The sequence below is a fragment of the Maniola hyperantus genome, chromosome 13 (genome assembly GCF_902806685.2).
Source record: "Maniola hyperantus chromosome 13, iAphHyp1.2, whole genome shotgun sequence".
Lineage (NCBI taxonomy): Eukaryota > Metazoa > Arthropoda > Insecta > Lepidoptera > Nymphalidae > Maniola > Maniola hyperantus.
The window spans coordinates 1,432,788-1,456,484 of NC_048548.1; the positions used below are offsets into that span (position 1 = coordinate 1,432,788).

The following is a 23,697-nucleotide window of genomic DNA, read 5'->3' on the forward strand; positions in this document are numbered from 1 at the left end:
CATGCGACCTTGGCTCGACAATTTCAAGAGGCTCTCGAGCAGAGGACACTCTCGAGCCTTTTCACTACCGGGATCACTCATTTAGCTCCAAAGTCCACCGATACCACTGATCCGGCTAAGTACCGTCCTATTACGTGTCTTACTACCATCTATAAGACACTGACATCTGTTTTGAGCCTCAAGATCTCCCGTCACGTGGACGAGAATAACATCATATCTGGGGCTCAAAACGGATGTCGGGGCGGTAGTCGTGGTACTAAGGAGCTCCTTCTCATCGACTCCGTTGCGGGCCAACTGGTCAAACGCAACCGTCGGAATTTCTCCGCCGCCTGGATCGACTACAGAAAGGCATTCGACTCGGTGCCCCATTCATGGCTCCTGAGGGTCCTTGAGCTGTACAAAGTCGATGGTACAGTTCGAGACTTCCTCGGAGAATGCATGGGGCAGTGGAGTACGATTCTGTGTCTCCATGGCGAGCGGCTGGCGGATGCCGATGACCGGATAAGGATAGGAAGGGGTATCTTCCAGGGTGATTGTCTGAGCCCGCTTTGGTTCTGTCTGTCTCTGAACCCACTCAGCACTTTGCTGGAGGGTTCGGGGACAGGCTTTCAGTTTCGGAGAGGAGGGACAAAAGTGCCTCACCTTCTCTACATGGATGACCTCAAACTGCTGGCACCCAATGCCACCCGCCTGCAGGAGCTGCTGAATGTCACCACTGACTTTAGCAATTCCATCAGGATGGAGCTTGGGCTGGACAAGTGTGCGGTCATGCATGTGGAAAGGGGACAGGTAACTCATTCGGCTGAGATGAGTCTCGAGCCGTCCACCATCAGAACCCTCTCTGAAGCTGAGTCATACCGGTATCTGGGCATGTCACAGTCGCTAGGGGTAAAAGAGACGGACGTGAAACAGTCTGTTTGCGAGGCCTTTTTTGGCCGTCTGACAAAAATCTGTAAAAGTTATTTGTCAGGCGCCAATAAAATCCGAGCTTATAACGGCTGGGTCATGCCCGTTCTCATGTACACCTTTGGCGTGCTCAGATGGACTCAGACCGAACTTGACGCCCTGGACAGAAAAGTCCGCACAACTATGACTCTTTATCGCATGCACCACCCAAAATCGTCTGTGATGAGGTTGTATATCCCGCGGAAGTGTGGTGGTCGAGGCGTATTGAGCGTCAAGACCATGCATAACCGGGAGATAGCCAACCTCAGAACCTACTTTGAGACGATGAGGGGGTCCCCCATGCATAGAGAGGTCATAGAATGTGATAAAGGACTCACCCCACTATCCTTAGCCCAAACCGAGTGGCAGAAACCGGTGGTACTTAGCACCTCTGACCGGGAGGCCGTATGGAGGGAGAAGGAGCTGCACGGACGCTTTTTTAAAGCTCTTAATGAGCCACACGTAGATAAAAAAGCGTCCGTGCAGTGGTTGCGCTTTGGTGACCTCTTCGGGGAAACCGAGGGTTTTGTCTGTGCGATACAAGATCAGGTGGTCAAGACGCGGAACTACCGAAAGTACATTCTGAAGGATGGCACTCATGACATCTGTCGAGCTTGTCGCCATCCCGGCGAGTCACTCAGACATGTGCTTTCGGGATGCTCAGCGCTTGCCAACACTGAGTATCTGCACAGACACAACCAAGCAGCCAAAATCCTTCACCAAGAGCTTGCTCTGAAGTACGGTCTCCTGGATGAGAGGCTGCCGTATTTACACACCGGTGCCGGTACTCGAGCGCGACGGAGTCCGGCTCTATTGGGACCGGTCCATCATCACGGACAGGACTATTCTAGCGAATAAGCCTGACATCGTGGTGGTGGACCGGGCACAGTCGAGGGTGTTTCTGGTGGACATCACCATTCCGTATGACGAGAACCTCGTGAGAGCTGAGACGGAGAAAAAAGCGCAAGTATCTCGATCTGGCTCACGAGGTTTCCGACATGTGGCATGTGGAGTCCACTGAAATCATCCCAATCGTCATATCTGCGAATGGGTTGATCCCAGTCAGCCTCGCTCAACATCTGAGGCGACTGGGTTTCCGTGGCAGTTCGCTCGCAGCCAGGATGCAAAAAGCGGTCTTGCTGGACTCGGCTAGGATAGTCCGCCGATTTCTTCACCTGTCGCCCTGACCCCCGGCCGTTTGGTCTCCCCTGCCGGGGTGTAATCCTCCGCCCGTTACAAATATGTATGTATGTAATGTTTATGTAGGTTTATTTATTTTTATGTATGTAAGTATATTATAACTCTTTTGGCTTTTATATGTATCTATTTTGTACGCGGGCGTGAGAGTAGATGTATATCCATAATAATAATAATAATAATTATCTATTTTGTACACGGGCGTGAGAGCAAATGATATATAATAATAATAATAATGTTCTTTATTTCAGGCAAAATGTACCCATATTATTACAAAAGTCAATAAAATTATAAATAAAATAAAAATAATTAAAATCTACAATAAAAGTAATAACAAAAATAAGTACAATAATGTATTATTGTATAGTATTTCTATCATTATTTTGGATTCGCACTGCGATGCTGCGTCAACCAATACCGGTAGATGGCGACATCCAAGTGCTCACACATCGTCCGGAGAATCTCATTATTAGAGTGCCGTAGTCGCTCCCAAAAGGAAGCTATTCTGGAGCGAATAATCGCGAAGAAGTCGGGCATTCTTGCCGATGCGAACATGATGGACGCACTACAAAATCGTGGTAGTTTCATCAGGATGCGGTAGGCATCATTGTACTGCACCCTGATGGCACCATACGAGCGTCTTGTGTAGTTAAACCATAGTTGGCAAGTGTACAGGTTTTGACAGAACGCTCTGAAAAGAGTGTTCTTAACTTGTTCATTGCAGCGGAAAAATCTACGCGCGATCATGTTGCATCTTACGGCAAGCGCCCTCCTCTCGCGCTCGATGTCCTTATCGTCACTGAGATTCTCCGTCAAGATGTGGCCAAGATACTTGAACGTCGCCACCCTCCGGATTTCCATAATTATGTATGATTTTAATAATTATGTAGATATCAAAATGACCGTGAGAAAAAGTTCAATTATTAATGATGAACTGTGATATTTTTTTTATGCCTATATAATCATGGGAACCATGGGCTGCGGTCGGAAACAATATTTTAACTATTTAGAACCTTGCCGCAGTAATTTATATTTGAACCAGAATATGATTGAGCCTGGTTTGTGGAAACGTATTTCGACAAAGTTCTATCGTTGAAACTGAATAGGTACTTTAGTACGAGGGTTATTGAACTCATCATAATGTAATCAGATTTGATCTGTATAAAGTATTAATTAAACTATTTTTTTTTATTTTTTTTATTCAGATACAAGTTAGCCCTTGACTGCAATCTCACCTGATGGTTAGTGATGATGCAGTCTAAGATGATAGCGGGCTAACCTGGAAGGGGTATGGTAGTTTTTATTAAACCCATACCCATTTGGTTTCTACACGGCATCGTACCGGAACGCTAAATCGCTTGGCGGCACGGCTTTGCCGGTAGGGTGGTAACTAACCACGGCCGAAGCCTCCCACCAGACAAATTTAGGAGCTTCATACAACTTTTATGTTACGAAACAATTACTTCATCATCATCATTATTACGGTCAATCGGCAATCCATCGCCGGTTCACTACAAAATACGGGTCTCCTCTCAAAATGAGAACGGCTTTAGCCATAATCTACCACGCCGGCCAAGTGCGGATTCGCAGACTTTACCTTTGAGAACATTATGGAGAACTCGCAGGTATGCAGGCAACTCCGAAAAGTTAGAAGTGCGTGCCCGGGATCGAACCTCTGACCTCCAAGCTCAAACTCAAATCATTTATTCAGATTGAGCCTATTATTGTATACCTACACTTTCCGATGGTCAATTGCTGAATTTGCAATACAATGATGTAGTGTCGATAATTTGATTACGTCAACTTAAAAAAAAAGATTCTGACGAGTTGAGAACCTCATCCTTTTTTGAAGTCGGTTAAAAACAGCTACCTAGCTCCCGAATAGGACACTAACTAACCACTAGGCTATCGCTTTTAACACAACAACAACTTTTAACACCTGTTTAAATGAGAAAAAAAAACCGGCCAAGTGCGAGTCAGGCTCGCGCAATGAGGGTTCCGTACTACAGTCGTATTTTTTCAACATTTTGCAGGATAATTTAAAAACTATGATAGATACATAAAAATAAATGAAAATCTGTTTTAGAATGCAGAGGTACCTTTAATATGATACAGTTATCTTACTTAGAAAATTTAAAATACTAATTATTAGTTCAAGACCACAATTTAATTTTTTTTTGTGTGATGTAACCACAAATTCACGGTTTTCAGATTTTTCCCCTAATGCCAGCTACAAAACCCTCGAACCCAAAACCCTAAAAAAGATCTACCTACCTGCCAAATTTCATGATTCTAGGTCAACGGGAAGTACCCTGTAGGTTTCTTGACAGTCAGACAGACAACAAAGTGATCCTATAAGGGTTCCGTTGCACTACTGAAAGCCGTAAAGCAAATTAAGAAGAAGAAGAAGAAGGGTTCCGTTTTTCCTTTTAAGGTACGGAACCCTAAAAATAACTTTTAACACAACAACAAGTACTACTAGGTAGTACACAACTAATTAGTTGTCCAAAAATTGTACTCGAGCGAATCCGAGGCAGGTCAGCTAGTATCCAATAGAGAAGAGATTACGTAACTCAATTGGTAGAGTTTAAAGTGGTCATGCTATAATTATTTATTGACCCTTGAAAGCCCTAAATCATTCTAATTGTATCCAAATCAGTGTGACATGACATCAGATTATAGTACGTGGCAGAAAATAATGTACGTCGTCCTTTAGAAGGATATAGCGGATTTGTAGAGCATTGTCTCTGTCGTTGAGACCGACAAAACGTCACATAGGTATGAGTGACAGGGACAACGCTCTACAAAGCCGAAATGTCCTTCTAAAGGCCGATGTACATTATTTTCTGCCGTGTGTACGTAACTTCGAATGGGTTTACTGTTTACACACACGATTTTATTTTAGGGCTGAGTACCTCAAAAGCAAAAAGGAACCCTTCTAAGACTACTTTTCCTTTAATATTTTTAGATTTAATGTTTTTTTTTAAATTTAGATTCAAGTTTATTTAATAGAATAATTGTCTATCCGTTTTTAAATTCTAATTATTAAAATAAACTTAGTAAATTTGTGAAGGTATAATAAATAATTGGTGCACAACTTAAAAATCAAAATAAGTATAATAATTCACACAATTAAGCATAATACACGGACGCCTCGCGGGAACTCCGTGCCTCGTCCGCGCCTCGTACGTGGCACGGCCCTCACCCGCCACGTATTGGCATAAATCATCCCTAAGTCTTTATGTAACCATCCATACTAATATTATAATACGAAAGTGTGTCTGTCTGGTAGTCTGTCTATCACTGTCCAACCGTTCAACCGATTTTGGGGAAATTTGCTATAAAGGTAGCATACATCTCGAGGAAGGACATAAGCCATTTTTTATCCCGGAAAATAGATGAGCTTCCACGGATTGTTTATACACCTCAATCCACGGCAACAATTAATTACGTGAAGATTCTGAACAGACGTTTGACATCAAATGAAGGCGGGACCCAATTTGTTGGCCGACGACTGCCCGACACGGTTTTATACAATTACCAGCAATTAGCGAAGACTTGACGACTTGGGCTCTTTGTAACGTCCATTATTAATATTAACGCATAATCGAAGATAGATACTGGAACTCCTCAACGGATAAGAGTAAATTGCTTGCGATCAGTGCAGTGTAATAGCTTAGTAAACAGTAGATTTTTAACCAGTCATAGCATAATTCCATGGGGCCACTAAAAATTGTGAAATATTTTTTTTTTTACAAAAAAAATAAAAACCGACTTCGATACACAAACACTAAAAATTGAAAAATAATTTAATTTATTACCGAATATATTATGTATACAAGAGTTAATATAGTTCCATAACAATATTTTTTGGGGTCGGTGCCAATGAGGTGCCATTGTGGAGTCTCATAAAAATATGAAGTCTAGACGATTCGCGCAGCTAAAGCTAATTGGCACCGGCACCAAAAAGTATTGTTATGGAACTATATTAACTCTTGTATACATAATATATTCGGTAATAAATTAAATTATTTTTAAATTTTTAGTGTTTGTGTATTCGAAGTCGGTTTTTATTTTTTTTGTAAAAAAAATTTTCTATACATATATAATAAAGAGGTATTTTTAATGGGGTAATTTCTGGATAGTTAGCTACAGGTTATATGCTATGAATTGTATCAAGCAGACGAAGTCGGGGGCAAAAGCTAGTAAGTATAATAGGTATAAAAGTCGATTGTCGATGTCTGTTTTTGGAGTGTTTCTCAGATGGAGATCATGTGTCTTTTATAGCGTTTATTCTCGTCTCGAGTTTTATGAGCAGAGTTACATTCCATACGCCATTGCTGCAAACTTCAAACTGTAGGGTTAGTATAGGATTTTACATCTCACCAACGTTTTGATAGAATTCGAGTGTCGAAAGTCGAAACAGTTCAGCGTTAGAGTAAGATATACAATTAACAGCCTAGTTAAAAAGCTTAAGTCCATTCATAAATCCATACGAATTAAATGCCTGGGGCCATGGAGTCTTAGTGCTAAAAAATTTTTACGAGACATTTCACCGCGATTAATAGCCTCAACTGGTGACAGAAGGGCTGGCTCATTTTTTGCGCAACGGATCAGCCTGGCTGTCCAGCGCGGAAATGCAGCCAGTATTCTTGGCACCATTCCACGCGGTCATGATTTATATAGTAATTAGATAAGGCTAGCTTTAAAAAAAAAAAAAAAAAAAATTAAATGCGAAAGTACCTATGTCTGTATGTCTGGTAGCTTTTCACGGCCCAATAGTTTAACCGATTTTGATGAAATTTGATAGAGTTAGCTTACACCCCGCGGGTGGACATAAGCTACTTTTTATCCCGGAAAATCAAAGAGTTCAAACGGGATTTTTAAAACGTAATTCCACGCGGATGAAGTGGCGGGCATCAGCTGGTTAAGTCTACAAAAAAAGGCGACGTTATTAAAGTCTCAGCTGACGTTATAGTGTTTCTATTTTCGACGCTCGAATTCTATCAAACTTGGCGAGATGTAAAATCTCATACTAAGCACAAGTTTGTTTGGGGGCATGAACGTCTGTATTTCTGTTTATGATAACTTCGCGCGTACACACTACTAAATAAAGACTCTTTAAAGTATTTAGTATAAGTCCCGCAAATTGCTATTGCGCTAGAACCATGTCTCATTAACGTCGAAATGACGTCATTTGACGAATATTTAAGTAAGAATATACCATCAGCTCGAAACTTCGGTCTAGTGCTGACGTCACTAAAATGGCGGCCACGCTCATTACCAATTTGCGGGACTTATATTTTTATTTCTTACTAGCTGCCCCGGCGAACTTCGTACCACCTAACAGTCGATTCTTTTTCAGGATTTTTTTTAAATTTTTCTCTCCGTTAGAACCATTGATGTTGGAATCCCGTTAGAACCATCCCCGTACTTCAAGAATATTATGAAAAAAGAATTAGCGAAATCGGTTTAGCTGTTCTCGAGATTTGCGATCAGCAACACATTCAGCGATTAATTTTTATATATAGAGATTATTTTCTTTCTTTACCTTTATTTGTCGTATTTTCCAAAATTAAGCCACTTGTCCCCAAGTGCCCGGAGTCGGTCGCCGCTGACTGAAACAATTTGGTACGATTAAATACTTGCTGCAAATTGCAATACACTGTGTATTGTTTCAAGAGCTCGGAAACTCGGCGAAAGCTCCAACTTTGGAGTAAGCCTTTTACTTCGATGAGATTAAAACAAAACAATGGCTTTTTACACGACTGCCCAAAAAAGGGAGTGTAATGTTTATAGAGTTCATAAATATTGTATTCATGTATTTTTTTCATGTATGTTTGTATGTGAGTTTCTTTATTCCGTCATAGCCCATATAACAATTGTGCAAAATGTCGAAAAAATACGACTGTTGTACGGATCCCTCTGTGCGCGAGTCTGACTCGCACTTGGCCGGTTTTTCAGAACTATGTACCCTACCCATTACCACTTCAGCTTCGCAACCCGTTGAGCTATGTCGGTTACTCTAGTTCTCCTACGGAGCTCCTCATTTCTGATTTGATCACGTAGAGAAACTCCAAGCATTGCTCTCTCCATCGCCCGCTGGGTCACTCGTGAATTTTCTTCTGAGGCCCATAGCGACCATGTCTCGTATGATATAATTTTCGTGTGTTATAGAAAGAAAGAAAGAAAGAAAGAAAAACGTTTAGTTTTTAAGGCGTTTTACGTTATCAGTATCAGGTATCCGTGGTTAACGCCTCGCCGCTTAATTAAGTGAATCAGTATACGTTTCCTTGAGTTAATACACACACCAAATCCGGTTAGCGAGGCCTACATACTTAGGTTTGTTATAATTTCTTCACTTGCTTCGAATTTATTCAGTTGAAATTGTCAGTACAAGCCAGTTCAAGCAATAATAATTTATTTTCACAAAAACGAAATTTTCTTCAGTTTATTTTTCCAATCAATGGTTAACAAATAAACTATTAATAAACTTAAATCTAAAAAAAAACAACATTAAATTAAAACTAAAATAAATTAAATTAAATCTAAAACCTCGTCGAGACCACCGCAGCGAGGCATTGTACCCAAGATGCTGGCAGCATTACCCCTTTGGATGGCCAAACTAATTCTTTGACCAAGGTAGCTGCCAGCTCTCGGGTCCCCGGTTGACTCGATAACTCTTTTCGCAATTTCTTCAAAAAGAGCTCGAGCCCCCGGGCCCCACGGCCCCAAGGTCTCCACACCAAAAGGCACGAATACGAAGCTCCCATCGAGGTTTTCATATTTGCGCCTCTTGGCCTGTTCGGCGCTGATGGCCGCTGCACCCGCCATAGAGGAGGTCGCCTGAATGTGGGATGCAGCTAAAGTGTCTACACAAGTCGCATCCCAAACAAGCGACCTGCCCATTCTTCCGCGGTACGAGCGTCATACCATCAGGTCTCTTGCCATCGCTACGTGCCAAACCAATAGGTTCTAGTACAGTTGGCACATGGGCGGTGGCAAGGGACCTCCGGATGATGTCGTTAAGGGTACTATGGCGGGAGAAGCGACCAGCGCTTCTCGAAAACGAAATTATGTTTTCTAATTGAACTTCGAATGTTTTCGTAAACCATATTTGAAATGATTTAAAAAGGGGGTAATACTGCCAAAATTTTTGGGTACAATCTCGATGTGGATGGGTCTCGATGAGGTTTTAGATTTAGTTTATTTTAGTTTTAATTTAATGTTTTCTTTTTATTTAGATTTAAGTTTATTTAATATAATAAATTTGTCTGTTATTATTATATATATATATTTATTTATATTTTTATAGATAGAGTTAGTATGAGTTTTTTAAGCTTTGTTAACCAAAATTCGTATCTCTTACGTATCCTTTCGCTTTACTTCGTAAGATCTAGGCAATAGGCATCATTAGATAACGTCTAAGCAGAATACAGTGCTCCATTGCTCGAGTGGTTTTTGCTGCTCATATAATGAGTCGAGCCAATCACGCTATTGTTTGTAAATTGCACTTGATATAATAGCATTGTAATGATGGCCATAGGGAAAAGTGGCTGACGAAGATAATTAAATTTTGTATAGATAGGACAATAAGGATAGGACCACGATAGGACATTCAAAGTATAATAATAATAATAAATACACTTTATTTGCACAACCACAAGAAGGATTACATTAAAGAATAAAAAACACAGACAGAAGGAAGATACAAAAGGCGGCCTTATCGCTAATTAGCGATCTCTACCAGGCAACCTTAAAGAAAGAAGATAAAGAGAGAAAGTATCTGGAGTATGCGGCAGAAAGTAATGTACATCGACCTTTAAAAGGAGATAGCGGATTTGTAGAGCATTGTCTCTGTCGTTGAGACCGACAAAATGTCATTTATAGGTATGAGTGACAGAGACAACAGCTCATTCATTGGATGTCTGGATTGGCTTGGGTTTTTTGACCTTGCAGACAGGCCCATATTTCCCACTGGGCACTCTGGGCACGTGCCTAGGGCCCACGATATACATATAGGGGCCCACTAGTCCCTGCCAGATCACCAAATTATAACCGATCAACCGATATTTTATTACCGAAAAACATACTTATTTCGATTAAATCAAAGGTCAAAAAGGCCCACTCAAACAGAGGACCATAGAGATAGTCAACTATAGTCATGACTGACTTATATTCGATCCTTCTTGTTTACCCCCGACCCACTACTCTGTCAAGGCCCAATTATTCTAATGTGCCCAGGGCCTCCAATAGGTTAAAGATGGCCCTGCTTGCAGATGTAAATGCACGGCAATTTTGTGTAAAAGTACTCTTAAAAGCCGCTCTACGTTTAAAATGTCTATGGTGGTCAATGTTCTTGTTATGAATAGCAATCTCGATTTCACCACTGTGACCTACGCTGGAACTTTAAAGTAAGCCCAGAACTGTCATCATCATCATCATCATGATCAACTCATCGCTGGCTCACTACAGAGCACTGGTCTCCTCTCACAGTGAGAAGGGTTTGGCTATTAATAGTCTACCACGCTGGCCAAGTGCGGATTGCCAGACTTCACACATCTTTGAGAACATTATGGAGAACTCTCAGGTAAGCAGGTTTCCTCACGATGTTTTCCTTCACCGTTAAAGCAAGTGATATTTAAAGAATTAAAACGCACATAATTCCGAAAAGTTAGAGGTGCCCGGGATCGAACCCCCAACCTCCGATTAGAAGGCGGACGTCCTAACCACTAGGCTATCAGGGCGTCGTCGAGCTAGTACAGTACGCGGCAGAAAGTAATGTGCCTACCTTATTTTTTGTATAAAAAAAATCGTATGTATAAAAATAAAAAAATAAAATGACTGACTGACTGACTGACTGACTGAACTATCAACGCACAGCTCAAACTACTGGACGGATCGGGCTGTGGCATGCAGATAACTATTATGACGTAGACATCCGCTAAGAAAGGATTTTTGAAAATTCAACCCCTAAGGGGGTGAAATAGGGGTTTGAAATTTGTGTAGTCCACGCAGATGAAGTCGCGAGCATAAGCTAGTTTAAAATAAAGGATCTTTTGAAGATTGGTATTTGAACAGACCTTCGTCGGTCACTGTAATATAAAAACAAAAATAAAAAATGTGTTATACAGGAACCCTCGGTCGGCTAAGCTATTTTAATTAAGCTTGCTACATTAATTGAAAACATAAAACATTGTGAACTTAGCAATGTACACAGTAAATAAACTTTAATTGCATTAAAACGGAATTAATTGAATCAATTTAATTGTTTTTGTTTTTTTTGTAAAACTAGTACCTATTTCCCAGATAATTTTTTCTTTGATTTCCTTGGTCTTTCGCTTTAAAATTATCTAGGTACCTATGTAATTACGGTTTTTTTTTTACAATTACCTATACAGATCAAAAATTAATTTAAATCCATACTAATATTCTAAATGCGAAAGTGTGTCTGTCTGTCTGTCTTTTTTTATTATTTATTACTAGCTTATGCTCGCGACTTCGTCCGCGTGGACTACACAAATTTCAAACCCCTATTTCACCCCCTTAGGAGTTGAATTTCCAAAAATCCTTTCTTAGCGGATGCCTACGTCATTATAGCTATCTGCATGCCAAATTTCAGTTCGATCCGTCCAGTAGTTTGAGCTGTGCGTTGATAGATCAGTCAGTCAGTCAGTCAGTCAGTCAGTCAGTCAGTCAGTGCTAACCTGGAAGAGGTTACATGGCAGAATTTATTAAACCCATGCCCCTTTTGGTTTCTACACGGCATCGTACCGGAACGCTAAATCGCTTGGCGGCAAGGCTTTGCTGGTAGGTTGGTTATACTAGCCACGACAAAAGCCTCCCACTGGACTAGACTAGAGATAACTTGAGATATTATAAGGGTTAGGGTAGGGTTAGATCACACAAAAAAAATTAAATTGTGTCATGAACTACTAATTAGTATTTTCAACTTTCGAAGTGAGTACTATATCAAGTTGGGGTATCATATGAAAGGTAAATTCCTTACCTACCTGTAATTCTAAAACAGATTTTTATTTATTTTTATGCATCATAGTTTTTTAATTATCGTGCAAAATGTCGAACAATACGACTGTAGTACGGAACCCTCATTGCGCGAGACTGACTTATGACTTAGACATCCACTAAGGATTTTTGAAAATTCAACCCCTAAAGGGGTGAAATAGGGGTTTGTTTGTGTAGTCCACGCGGACGAAGTCACGAGCATAAGCTGGTTAATATAAGTGCGTTATAAGTAATTAAATATGACTTGCTTTAACGGTGAAGGAAACATCGTGAGGAAAGGTCTGAGAGTTCCCCAGAATGAAGTCAAGTGTGAGGTCTGCCGATCCCCATTTGGCCAGCGTGGTGGTCTGGTGGACTATGGTAATTTTCTTGTTCTGAGAGAAGACTCGTGCTCAAAAGCAATGGGTTGATCATGATGAGACCTTCACTATGAAAGGATTTTCAGAAACACTACTCGAGCGAAATCGGGGCGGATCAGTTGTCAATAAAAGCCCAAAGTAAGCTTAGATTATCTGTGAACTTTACCGTATCCGGTTCTCAGCACATTACTTTTATTTTTGACTTCAAAAAGACACAACTTCACCATAAATAATTTTTGTCACTTAACAAAGTAGAAAACGTTAAAAATTACATACCGTTTACAACCCAAGACTTGCCACGAAACTAATTTAATTAACCTTAATTGTATTACCCGTAAAGCCAAGCTTACACATAGACTCCGAGACACACGCAGTCACACACTAAGAATGTTAACAATTAGCTCGAACTCGATACATCGAGTTATTTACATACGAAAAATAAAAAAATAACACAATACACAAGAATCTTGAACACACTATTGAATAAAACTGGCCACAGATTTAAAAAAAATTACTAAATCTTGATCGAAATTTAAAATTATTTTTTAATTAGAATAAAACAATTTTTTTTTTAAATTATTTTCGTATGCACATCGAGCTATTGCACTTGCACAAGGATAGGCCACAGATAAGAATATTACGATAAAAAAACCAAATTTTGTTCCAAATTCAAAAATGACAGCTGTCAAAATTTGTTTTTTTTTAAATTTAGTACCGTGATTGTTATTGACTACTGTCGCTCTCGAGTGCTCCTACAGCTAACTGCTAGTACTGTAATACGAACCTAGTACGGTTTCGCTGTCCACGCTCCATTTGAAAAACGGTGTAATGCAGTCGTAAACAGTCATTAAAAAAAAAAACGAAAACATCTATGGACCGTTGAGTCACATCTTTGATGTACGTATCATATCATATGGTTTAGTTAATTTAGCTATTGGTATTTAGGTTTATTACATATACACCACCTCCCACTGTCAATTTGTTCGTTTTCTCCACAGATTAGAGAAGTAAGTTTTCTCCCTAGGCGTTAAGGTTGTCTGGAAGAGATCGCTATTTAGCGATAAGACCGCCTTTTTGTACCTACTTTTTGAGATTTCTTTTTGTAACCTGTCATTTGTGTTTTGTGGTGAAAAAAATAATACATAGGTACCTACTTACATACAAACATCTTTGACTATTCAAAGAAGATTTTGAATGAAGTCAAAAAATCTTACAATTTTGATTCTGATTATTTATAAGTACTTCTATACTAATATTATAAACAGGTAAAGTTTGTAACTTTGTTTGTGGGGTGATCTCTAGAACTACTGTACCGATTTTGAAAATTCTTTCACCAGTAGAAAGCCACATTATTCCTGAGTGACATAGACTCACTATATTTTATTCTCAAAAAATAACATTTTCTGTGTTAGAAAAAAAGCTCTAAATTACATGTTTGGTTCGCTAGAAGTAAGATTTTATTTATTTATCCCAAAGCCGAATTGAGAGTTAATACTGTGTGAGAGAATTTAGAAAATGCTTAATGAAGTGAAAATGTTTCGAATGAGTGGTACTCGGCATAATTAATAACTTTTTAACCGACTTCAAAAAAAGGAGGAGGTTCTCAATTCGTCGGAATCTTTTTTTTTTTTTTTTTTTTTTTTTTTTTTATTTTTTATGTATGTTCCCCGATTACTCAAAAACGCCTGGACCGATTTTGAAAATTCTTTTTTTGTTTGAAAGGGTATACTTCAAAGTTGGTCCCATTTCAATTTGGTGAAGATCAGATGAACATCTTCGAAGATAGATACTGGAACTCCTCAACGGATAAAAGTAAATTGCTTGCGATCAGTGTAATAGCTTAGTAAACAGTAGATTTTTAACCAGTCATAGCATAATTCCATGGGGCCACTAAAAATTGTGAAATAAAAATTTTTTACAAAAAAAATAAAAACCGACTTCGTTACATAAACACTAAAAATTGAAAAATAATTTAATTTATTACCGAATATATTATGTATACAAGAGTTAATATAGTTCCATAATAATATTTTTTGGGGTCGGTGCCAATGAGGTGCCATTGTGGAGTCCCATAAAAATATGAAGTCTAGACGATTCGCGCAGCTAAAGCTAATTGGCACCGGCACCAAAAAATATTATTATGGAACTATATTAACTCTTGTATACATAATATATTCGGTAATAAATTAAATTATTTTTCAATTTTTAGTGTTTATGTAACGAAGTCGGTTTTTATTTTTTTTGTAATTGAGAGGAGAGATTTTAATTATGCTTCATTTAAATTATTTTCATTGAAATTTGCCTGTGAAAATTTTTGTGAACGTATTATATTCCGGCAATTAATTTAGTAATCAATTTTGAGGAGAGGCATATATGAAACAGTAACCTCATACGCCAACGCATTTTGAAGTTGAAGTGGCAAGGACCGATGGAATTTGGGTTGGGGTCCCAAGGTGCTGAAATGGCAACCTCGCTTCGTTTCCAGTACAGCAGCGCAGCAAAGCGCAAGAAAGCGCAGGAAAGCGCAGCGTTTCCAGACATCCTAGTAACTAAATGGAAGACAACAACAAAAGAGCCACTAGGTCCAGATGGCGCAAGACCGCGGCTTCTGGAAGTCCATAAAAAATACCCATGTCCAGATATGGACGTGATGCCAACGAATCAATTTAGTTAGCGTTTTGGTAAGATGCCGCCAAGAACTGGTAGTTAAAATAATATGGGATTAAAAAACCGGCCTTGTGCGAGTCAGGCTCGCGCACCGAGGGTTCTATACTACAGTCGTATTTTTTCGACATTTTGCACGATAATTTAAAAACTATGATGCATAAAAATAAACAAAAATCTGTTTTAGAATGCAAAGGTAAAAGCCCTTTCATATGATACCCCACTTGATATAGTTATCTTACTTCGAAAATTGAATATACTAATTATTTGGTTCATGACCACAGTTTAATTTTTTGTGTGTGATGTAACCCTAAATTCACGTTTTTCAGATTTTTCCCCTTATATCTGCTATAAGACCTACCTACCTACCTGCCAAATTTCTTTCGTATTGCGAGAGTATATCGTTAGTGCGCCCACGATTGCTCGGTTATTTACGTTGTAATTATCCAAATTTACTTTTAGTGGTTTTATCTTCAATTTCAACCATAACGTGAAAAGTGGCTTCAAGTACATTTTGATTTTAATTATTTAATTAAACATCAACTACTGCATAAACTCGTCCACACACAAGGGCCCTTCACACTAACAAGGCTCGCACACAAAGAGCTGTCTACATATAAATGCATATTGACCGTTTAATGCCTATGAGTATGAGTAAGGTAACAGTCCGACTCCATTGTCGTACGACGCGTCCGTCGCGACGGACGCCACTCTCAGGCTGAGATCTATACAGCGCACTTTGACTTAGCTCACACTTAAGCTTGAGTTAAAACGAGACGGATATATGCCAGATAGGAATATAACGCTGTCTCGTTTTAACAATTAAGGCTGAGATCTATAGAGCGCACTTTGACTTTGCTCAGACTTAAGATTGAGTTAAATCTACCATATTATATCCATCTGTCTCGTTTTAACTCTGTCTTAAGTCTAAGCAAAGAGAGTGCCCTCTATAGATTTACCCCCTGAGCTAGCGCGCACCACGGTAACCGTTTTCCCCCCGCAAAATCTGTGAACTATAGAACTACATAGAAGCATGCGCACTGCGGAATTAATTCCGCACCGGATTTTGATAGACTTAAATTCCTTACGGATTTTAAAACGCACCGCAACTCACCGCACCGTTTTGGTGCGCGCCAGCTCTTACCAGCCGATATTAGTTTTTAGAGGTTATAGTCCGCCACGTTAGCCATGTGCTGATGGGCCAACTTCAGACACCTTTGAGATAATTATGGGGGCCGGCGTCTTAACAACTATGCTATCTCGGCTCTTTAAAAATTAACTTGACAGGTTTGACTTTGAATCTAGTGTTATCCTTTTCTGCAGGAAGCATTATGAAAGGAACAGCAATACATTTAAACCTGTCATTTTAGTTTAGTCACAATATAGAGATTGTATATAACTAAGAAATAAAACTACAAAATTAGCCTCAATTGCATCTTTCTGAAATATATACCTATAATATATCTCACTGGAAAGACGGGTGGTATAGTAGGTATCTCATATAAATTGTTTGTAAATAATAGTTTAGAAGTAAAAATATTTGACCTTATGGTCTAGACTAGATGTTTTAGAAAAAAACAATGGAAACCCATCCAATCCTCTATAGCGGTGCAACGTACACATATCGTATCAGCGATATAAAATGTTCCACTAGATGGGGCGCTTCATAGTTTAACAACATGTTCCAGGCTCCAGCGAACATCGGTTTCTGCACTCCTGCCAGTCGTAATCCGCTTTATACGCAGTTCGTTTCTACGAACATAGCCGATTAGTTAAAACAGTCTAAGTGCATATAGTCAAAGTCAAAGTCAAAGTCAAAGTCAAAGTCAAAGTCAAAGCCAAATTATTTATTTAGATTAGGTAACATGGTCTAGACTCTAGATATTTTAGAGAAAAACAATGGAAACCCATCCAATCCTCTATAGTAGTAGTAGTAGGCATATCGTATCAGCGATATAAAATGTTCTACTAGATGGGGCGCTTCATAGTTTAACAACAAGTTCCAGCGAACATCGGTGTCCGCACTCGTATCGTAATCCGCTTTAGACGCAGTCTGTTTCCACGAACATAAATAAGTTCAAACAGACTGTAAAAATAGGTTGGCACGGTGCTATGTTTTCTCAGTTTTATTGTATGGGGTCGAAGCCTGGACATTAATGCCCAAGACACGGGTCTGCCCGCGAAATTCAAATTTAATTGGGTTTTTCACAATCTGTAAACTTATGTGACAAAGTAGACTTATGGCATACAAATTTCGCCTCTAGCAATATTATCTTCACAGGTAAAAATCTTTACTTGAAAGTGTCCAGTTTAAGAAATTAGTCAAAATAATGACTAATAATGTGACTACTCACGTCAAACTCATTATCTTGTTTAGTGTATATTATTTTTTTTTTTTTTTTTTTTTTAGGGCGGAGGAGAGCGTAGGCTAACTTTCTTTTCAGATTGGGGCAGCCTGGGCTCATCTCTATTCCCAGCACCTGTCCGGGGCTGGGTCTGGCGAATGGCCTGGGGGGAGAGTGCAAGTCACGTAGATCCCCCAGGCAAGGCTTAGGGTGCATTCCTTCTCGTGGTTGCTGCCCGTTTTTGGTCTGATTCCCTCTGAAACAGACGTAACAGAAACCCTTAGCCGGACTGCCGATTCCTACCCTTCCCACATCCCTATCCTCTTCCTTGGAGGAGAAAACCTCGTCACCAAAAACCCCAATCCAAGGTGTCATACGAACCGTGCCGAGGGATGCGTGGCTGGGGGGGTGCTCAGTCTCAAACGGTGTCTCCTCGAAACCGGGGCGAATCGAGGCAGTATTTAGCCCTTCGGCCGGTACTAGGGCTCTGCCGGTGTCTGTGGACCTTTTATATCCCGTGTACTCGTGGGAACTGTATGGAAAACAAAACAAACCAACAGAAACCTGTTAACACCAACAATGGTGGAAATATTCAGGAGCAGAGGAGGGATTTGGACTCTGCCCAACCTGACGCCTCTCAGGAGCAGAGGAGTTCTATGGACTCTGCACAGCCTGAGATCCCACAGGAGCGGGGGAATACAATGGACCCCGAACCTGGAACTTCCGGCACATCTGGAAGTCACCCCGCGGTGGATGGAGGTGGAAACGCCCCCGGTACGCCCTCGGTGGCTCCCTATGTGCCAAAGCGTGTACCACTCGGGATGGCCAATGCCTACACACGACTGAGTGGTGCGAGGCGGAGACGCCTCTGGAGACTAGTGGAGGATGGGACGGCCATTGGGGAAGCCCTTACACTAGTCAACAACCCTTCCCAGGGAACTCCTTCCTCTAGTAGGCCGACCGGCGAACAGAACCTGAAAAGGGGCAGGTCGGAGGAGGAATCTCCTAAGGAGCAACCGAGGAAGGCGCCCAAAACGTCCACCACACCCGAGGGGCGCTCTAATCCGCCCCCGAGTTATAGGGACATCGCCGGATCCGTCAGAGTGGGGATTAAGAATATAGAACCCATGACGGCGGATCAGATGAACTTGGTCCACGCCGCCATCAGCAAGGCTATCTGCCTTGAGGGACGGCGTCGCCAACACGCCAAGACTGGCCGTGGACCAAGTTTTGTCTCAATCTCCCACAAGCCAGGATGGCTACTGGTCACTTGCGATAACCAGGAAAGTAAGGACTGGCTTGTGGAAGAAATGAGCAGGTGCAAGCCATGGCCGGAGGCGCAGCTCTCCACGTTAAACGAGGGTGAGCTGCCGAAGCCGTGGATTGCCACCGCCCTAATCCCCACGCTTGAGGCGGAAAACGCCTCGGATGCGATGTTCATGATCTCGTATCAGAACCCGGATCTGAGTGCGGAGCATTGGAGGATCGTCAGCGAGTCGAGGTCTCAGACGGGTACGGTGGCCGTCTTTGCCATCGACGAGCAGTCGGCTGAGATCCTTCGTGCTAACAACTTTGTGGTCAATCTTGGCTGCAAAAAGTTGACCTTCCGCCTCAGGGGGGAGCACCAAGCCCCGCAAGCGGGGCCGAGTACGGCTGCGACTGCTAGCACCAGCTCTGAGACTGCCGCTCCTGGGCCTAGCGGTCTGGGGAGGGTTCCGCCGGGACGTAATGTGACCGCGGGAAGTACCTCCTCGGGGCCGCAGGGAACAGGGGGCAGAACTGCTGGTCAGGCGGACGCGGCTGGCGGCCCCAAAAAGGGAAAAAAGGGCAAAAAGAAGCCGCCGGGAGGGGCACCCAGAGGGACTCCCTCTGAAAGAGGACGCTCGACGCCTCGATCGGAGGGAGGACGTGTTCGATACCCTCCCGGCTATAAAAGAGCCAAATAATGGCGTGCTCGGACACCCACGCGAGGATCCTCCAGGCCAACCTCCACCACGCGGCCGCTGCGGCTGCCGTGATGGAGCGCTGTCTTGTGGAAGGAAAAGCCGACCTCGCTCTCATTCAAGAACCATGGGTGTCCAGCTCTACCATTCTGGGGTTAAACGCTGGGGGTAAGTTGTTAGCGTGTACCAGTGGCACCAGACCCAGAGCCTGCATTGTTTTTAACAAAAACGTGAACTTCCTGCCTGTTCCAGAACTTTGTACTGATGACCTAGTGGCAGCCTACGTCAATCTCAGGGGGTGGGAAGGGCGCAGAATCATTGTCTGCTCGGCCTATCTACCCGGTGAGATTGATAATCCCGCAGTTGACCTGTTTCCAGTGGTCGATTACGCCCGGAAACACGACGCGGAACTACTGGTGGGATGCGATGCTAACGCCCATCACGAAGCCTGGGGAAGCAGCGACACCAACGACAGAGGTGAGTACCTCTACGATTTTCTTCTCGCAAATGGCTTCCAGCTCTTGAACAGGGGCTGTACTCCTACCTTTGTTACGAGAGTCAGACAGGAGGTACTAGACATCACCTTTGCTACTACTAACTTAACCAGATACATAACAAATTGGGAGGTAAGTACAGAAGTTTCCATGTCAGACCACAGGCACATAAGCTTCGCTTTGACAACTGTGTCTGAGATGGAAACGCTAACTTTTAGGGATCCAAAGTGCACCTCTTGGGCCAAATATCTTGAGAACCTAGAGGAAAATCTGAGGTTAACCCCTAAGAGTATCAAAACGCTGGAGTGTCTTGAGTTTGCGGTGGAGGCTGTCACCGAGGGTATGATCAAAGCCTTCGAGGACAGCTGCCCCCTCAAGGTCAGGACCTCGAAGCGGAAAACACCGTGGTGGAATTCGAAGTTAAAAAGACTCCGTGATAAAACACGGAAACTATTCAACAGGGCTAAAAGGACCAATGAATGGGATATATATAGGAAAGCCCTGACGGAATATAGTAAAGAGATCAGGAGAGCCAAGAGAGCATCGTGGAGGAGGTTCTGTGAGGAAATCGATTGTCTGCCTCAAAGCGCGAGACTCCACAAATTGCTCTCCAAGGCCTCTCCGAGCCAACTGGGACTTTTAAAGGGACCAGACGGCTCATTCACTTCAAATGAGAAGGAAACCCTTGAACTGCTGGCTAGAACTCACTTCCCGGGAGCGGTCTCCTTGAACGCTAGTCGCACTCTGGCGCGCGCTCCACACCGGCCCCGCTCAGAGGACTGGAGGAGAGCTGCCATTGTCTTTAGACCCGGGGCCGTGAGGTGGGCCATCAATTCTTTCAGCGCTAACAAATCGAGCGGGATCGATGGCATTACGCCCCTGCTATTGCAGAGAGGCGTGGAACTATTGATCCCAATCCTGGTAAAGATTTTTAGGGCGAGTTATGCCTGGGGTTACATACCAGAGGCTTGGACCACAGTGAAGGTCATTTTTATACCTAAAGCAGGGAAGAAGGACTATGGGTTACCAAAGTCCTTCAGACCCATCAGCCTCTCCTCGTTCCTACTGAAAACGATGGAGAAGATGCTTGACAGGTACATAAGGGATACGCTTCTCATCGAAAAGCCTATACACTACACCCAGCATGCCTACTGCAGGGGACGATCTACGGAAACGGCCCTGCTGAACCTTGTCGACAAGGTTGAAAAGGCTCTGGAGGACAAAGAAATCGCCCTCGCGGCGTTTCTAGACATCGAGGGGGCATTTGACAACACTCCAACCCGCACACTGGTGGATGGGCTGGCCGATAAACTGGCCGATACGACCACCACCAGATGGGTGGAGGCAATGCTCTCGAATCGCATAGCCAAATTTGAGCTAAATAACATCTCGATTGAAGTGCTCACAACAAGAGGATGCCCGCAAGGAGGCGTCTTATCGCCCCTGCTGTGGACTCTTGCTGTAGACAAACTACTGTATGAGATGGCTGAACTCCGTATCGACACGCAGGGATATGCTGATGACCTGGTGGTAATGGTACGTGGGAACTGCCAGAGCACGATCTCGTATCTCATGCAGGGAGCACTTAACACCATCGAAAAATGGTGCAGAGAAAACCAACTAGCTGTCAACGCGGAGAAGACAGTGATAGTACCATTCACTAGAAGGCGTAACCTTGATAAACTCGAGTCGCCGAAGCTGAACAATAGGAGCATACCATTCTCATGCGAGGTCAAATATCTGGGCATCACTTTAGACCAGAAATTGACCTGGAATTCGCATGTCGATGGAGTGCTCAAAAAGGCTAAATCGGCTTTAGGCATATGTAGTCGATTTGCGGGAGCAAGATGGGGACTTAAACCAAAAGTGACCTTCTGGCTCTATACAGCCATTGTGAGGCCGATGATATCGTACGCCTCCGTGGTTTGGTGTAGCAAATTGACGCAGGTTACAACCCAGTATAAACTTGGCAGTATCCAAAGAACTGCTTGCCTACTTATCACTGGAGCTATGAGCACCTCTCCGGGGGCAGCCTTAGAAGCTCTTCTCAACTTACCTCCTCTCTTCCTGTATTTGATGAAGGAGGCGAGAATGGGCATGTATAGGCTGATTAGCCAAGGAAAGGTGAATTGGCTATCTAAAACACTGAGGGACTTGCAGAACTCAGTACTCGAGATTCCAGTTTTGGGAATGCCGTCAGACACGATGATCCCAAAATACAACTTCCAGAGATCCTTTTCTGTGGAAATCCCAGATAGGGAGGATTGGACAAACAACAAAATCACATGGCCATCGGGATGTTTAAAATGGTTCACCGATGGCTCAAAGTCAGGCAAAGACGTAGGATGTGGAATCTATGGAGAGAAACCCAGGATCAAACTGTACCGTAACCTGGGGGCCTATACATCTATTTTCCAGGCGGAGGTATACGCCATAATAATATGTGTGGAAACCATCCTGCAACACAACCACGTCAATAAAACGATTTACATTCATTCGGATAGCCAAGCAGCTCTTTCAGCTCTGTCTTCAGAGGTTGTTAACTCGAGACTGGTTGAAAACTGCAGAGTAAACTTAAACACCCTGGCCCAACACAACAGGGTGGTTCTAAGATGGGTGCCAGGGCACGCCGGAATAGTAGGCAACGAAAATGCGGACATTCTGGCAAAATCAGGCGCAAAGGCACGTCAGATAGGCCCAGAGCCTGTCTGCGGTATACCTAAAAGCCTGGTTCAACTCACCCTCCTAACCTATTGCTACTATGACACACTCAACCGCTGGAGAAACTTGCCAGGGTTAAACCACTCGAAAGCGATGGTTAAATCCTTCAGCAAGAAGGTAGCATCTGAGGTGCTGTCGCTTAACAGAAGTAACATGTGCATCCTGGTGCGAGCTTTAACGGGTCACTGTGGCCTGAAAAGGCACATGTATAACCTTAAGCTCCAGGGCTCGGACATCTGCAGGCTGTGCCACGAGTCTCCCGAGACTCCGATGCACATTATCTGCTTCTGCCCTGCTCTGATGCACAAACGTAGCGTCCACCTAGGGAGACACATCATTTATCCGGAGGATGTTACTTCAATTCCAGTCAAGAAGGTGCTGCTATATCTGGCGGCCACTGGATTTGACAAGGAAATGTGAAGTGGAGGCTAACACAATAGATCGGAGACGGTCGCAGTGATTCAGGGATAATAAGGACCTGTATAGCCCCAAAGAAGAAAGAAGAAGAAGAAGTATATTATTTATGTATATAGTGTACTTACTTTGAATGAAATATTTGACTTGACTTTGACTTTGAGTTTATGAAGCGCCCCATCTAGTGTAACATAGATATCACTGTATGGTATGTGAACATTTGTATAGAATGGAGGCAGTGGCGTGCACAGGGTTTGAAGCCAGGGTAGGCACTAGTTAAGTAAGAGCCTGTTTACTGGCAGGTCATTATGAAAAATATGCATTCAGCTATTCAACTGGGGTAAGCAGTGCATTTATGCCTCTATGACCTGCACGCCACTGAATGGAGGGTATTTACAGGTGCAGAAATGAATAAATTGGCCCCGCGCCGGCACCTGCCCCACTTCCCCACACGCGAGTGCACCAATTTGCAATTAAATGCCTGAATAGAATAGATTATAGTCTAGCTTAGATTACTATAGTCGCGCATCGACAGCTGTATGGCATAATAATTATGTGTAGACTAGCTGATGCACGCGACTTCGTCTGC

At 42.5% G+C, this 23,697-nt stretch overlaps 2 protein-coding genes across 5 annotated transcripts in view; one reads left to right on the plus strand and one right to left on the minus strand.

Annotated features, from left to right (window-relative positions):
- The window catches only part of Ggamma30A (guanine nucleotide-binding protein subunit gamma-e), a 32,870-nt gene extending 19,563 nt beyond the window's left edge, over positions 1-13,307 (minus strand). The window contains exons 1-2 of one of the 4 annotated variants that reach the window (XM_034974383.2): positions 13,243-13,307; positions 7,694-7,760 (exon numbers count right to left, since the gene is read on the minus strand). The gene's annotated coding sequence lies outside the window, so the exon portion shown is untranslated. Of the gene's footprint in view, positions 1-7,693; positions 7,761-12,693; positions 12,781-12,803; positions 12,855-12,877; positions 13,199-13,242 lie in introns of those variants that run through there. The other 3 variants (XM_069502813.1, XM_069502814.1, XM_069502812.1) reach the window with 3 other exon arrangements.
- An 8,148-nt stretch (positions 13,308-21,455) lies between these two features.
- On the plus strand, positions 21,456-23,388 carry LOC138403191 (uncharacterized). The gene is made up of 2 exons (XM_069502727.1): positions 21,456-22,966; positions 23,337-23,388. Exons 1-2 carry the CDS (start codon positions 21,456-21,458, stop codon positions 23,386-23,388), a joined length of 1,563 nt encoding a protein of 520 aa, XP_069358828.1.
- Positions 23,389-23,697: the final 309 nt, after the last annotated feature.

Excerpts from the sequence above, each read along its gene's own strand:
- LOC138403191 (XM_069502727.1), top strand. The coding sequence starts at position 21,456 with ATGGCTGAACTCCGTATCGACACGCAGGGATATGCTGATGACCTGGTG. Across the intron at positions 22,967-23,336 it reads GAGTCTCCCGAGACTCCGAT|AATGGAGGCAGTGGCGTGCA; the intron begins GCACATTATCTG and ends ACATTTGTATAG.